This window comes from Sprattus sprattus (genome assembly GCF_963457725.1).
Source record: "Sprattus sprattus genome assembly, chromosome: 1".
Taxonomy (NCBI): domain Eukaryota; kingdom Metazoa; phylum Chordata; class Actinopteri; order Clupeiformes; family Clupeidae; genus Sprattus; species Sprattus sprattus.
In genome coordinates this window covers 77,914,953-77,917,452 of record NC_137920.1, presented here as the reverse complement: position 1 = coordinate 77,917,452, position 2,500 = coordinate 77,914,953, and the positions used below count along the sequence as shown (strand labels likewise).

Here is a 2,500-nt window from a genome sequence, read left to right as displayed (position 1 = left end):
TGTGTGTGTGTGTGTGTGTGTGTGAGGAGGACATACGCAAGCACACGAGTAAGGTCATTCTTTGGAAATGTTTTTTTTTTGGCACAGGATGTGAAAACAAAGTGACATTTCTATTTTCGCAAAACACTTATATTCTCCGCCTCCGAGCTCGATGTTTTTAATCTACTGTCCTTCTCTTGACACTGAAGCGCCCTACAGGAGGAGGTTTGTCTGTGGTATTGATCTATATCAAAATCTGATCTTGGGACTTTCCAAATCACCATGTGAGACTACAGCTGAGTGTGTGTGTGTATGTGTGTGTGTGTGTGTGTGTGTGATGAGGACGTACCTGGAGTCAGTGGAGTGCTGGTGCTGCTCCTCTCCTCCTCCTCTCCCTCTCCATTGCTGGAAGGAGTAGCTTCCGGTTCCTCTGTCACTGAGCCAATCTTCATCCCTTTCTTCTCCTTCTCCTCCTCCTCCTCGTCCTCCTCTCCTCCTCCTCCGCCGCTTCTCCCCACCTCTCCCACAGGTGACTCGTTGTCCTCGATCCTCATCCCCCCTTTTCCGGTCAGCTTTTTCTTCTTCTTCATCTTGGCCTTGAACTGCTGAGCTCGTTTCCCTACAAAGAGTCCCGTTTAGACACCTAGTTAGCGTTTGAGATACCCCCTAAGAGTCCCGTTTAGACACCTAGTTAGCGTTTGAGATACCCCCTAAGAGTCCCGTTTAGACACCTAGCTAGCGTTTGAGATACCCCCTAAGAGTCCCGTTTAGACACCTAGTTAGCGTTTGAGATACCCCCTAAGGGTCCCGTTTAGACACCTAGTTAGCGTTTGATATAACCCCTGACATCATACAGTGTGACATCATCAACCGTGTAAGAAATGACATCATTATATCCTGCGAGTGAACATGAGATTTATGGTCAAGCAGCTGCTATCCAATATGGTTATCTTATCATCAAAGGAAAGGTCCCCACACTGGATTTGCTCAGACACCTGGGGTCAGGAGGCAAACTCACTGTGAGTGACTGCAGCTAATCATAGTCTGGGAATGGGGGAGGCCATTGAGAACCATCTCAGACAGCAGGTCAGAGAAACCTGATTATCGTACAGAACAACAAAAGGTTACCAGACCGGTTGGCATTAGAAGGCTAGCCCATTGACATTAACAGCCTAGGAGGTGCCATTAACACTATATATGGCTAGAGTTGGAGATGCTTGTTGTTCAGATCTGCACCGCTGAATCATGAGTATGTTCCATGTGCTTTGTTACCGCACTTTACTGGAATAAAGACAGCTTGCTGCAACAAACACAAAGAAACTTCCTTTTTCTTTCTTAAGGCTTAAATTAGTACTTTCCTGTCTGAGTGCGCCTTCCACGTGTCAGATTTTCTCCCCCACAAATGTACTTGCGGTCAGGCATACACATATCATTATGACCTAAGGAGTTAGTCACAGGCACACACACACACACACACACACACACACACACACACACACACACACACACACATCCTTATGACCTAAGGAGTTAGTCACAGGCACACACACGCGCACATCCTTATGACCTACAGTGCCCTCCACAAATATTGGCACCCCTGGTGAATATGAGCTAAACAGGCTATAAATATGTCTTTGGCACCCCTGGTGAATATGAGCAGGCTATAAATATGTCTTTGCTGTTAATCCTCTTGGTTTTTCACTCAAAATATTCACAAAAATCTTACCTTTTCGTTGAAGTAAAATTATTGAAAGAAAAAAAAACTGTTGACATTAAATAAATATTTTTCCCCAAAACATGTGTGCCACAATTATTGGCACCCCTTAATGTAATGTTATTTGCAGCCTCCGTTTGCCAAGACAATAGCTCTGAGTCTTCTCCTATAATGCAAATAACATTACATTAAGGGGTGCCAATAATTGTGGCACACATGTTTTGGGGAAAAAATATTATTTAATGTCAATGTTTTTCTTTCTTTTAATAATTTTACTTCAATGAAAAGGTAAGATTTTTGTGAATATTTTGAGTGAAAAACCAAGAGGAATAACAGCAAAGACTTATTTTTTGATAGCCTGTTTAGCTCATATTCACTAGGGGTGCCAATATTTGTGGAGGGCACTGTATGGAGTTATTAACAGGCACACACACACACACACATTCTTATGACCTAAGAAGTTAGTCACAGGTTCTTTACACGTCCTTTACTAACCTTTGCTCACAGGACCTTTGAATGATTAAATATATCCTGAATTTCTATAGGGATTAAATATATCCTGAATATCTATAGGGATTAAATATATCCTGAATATCTATAGGGATTAAATATATCCTGAATATCTATAAGGATTTAATAAATCCTGAATATCTATAGGGATTAAATATATCCTGAATATCTATAAGTATTTAATAAATCCTGAATATCTATAGGGATTAAATATATCCTGAATATCTATAGGGATTAAATATATCCAGAATATCTATAAGGATTTAATAAATCCTGAATATCTATAGGGATTAAATA

General features: G+C 41.0%; 1 protein-coding gene across 1 annotated transcript in view; it reads right to left on the bottom strand.

Moving 5' to 3' along the window:
• Positions 1 to 2,500, bottom strand: part of gemin5 (gem (nuclear organelle) associated protein 5) — a 35,018-nt gene that overhangs the window by 14,821 nt on the left and 17,697 nt on the right. Inside the window, 1 exon segment of the mRNA XM_080839507.1 lies at positions 329 to 598. Coding sequence (XP_080695633.1) covers positions 329 to 598 — 270 coding nt within the window.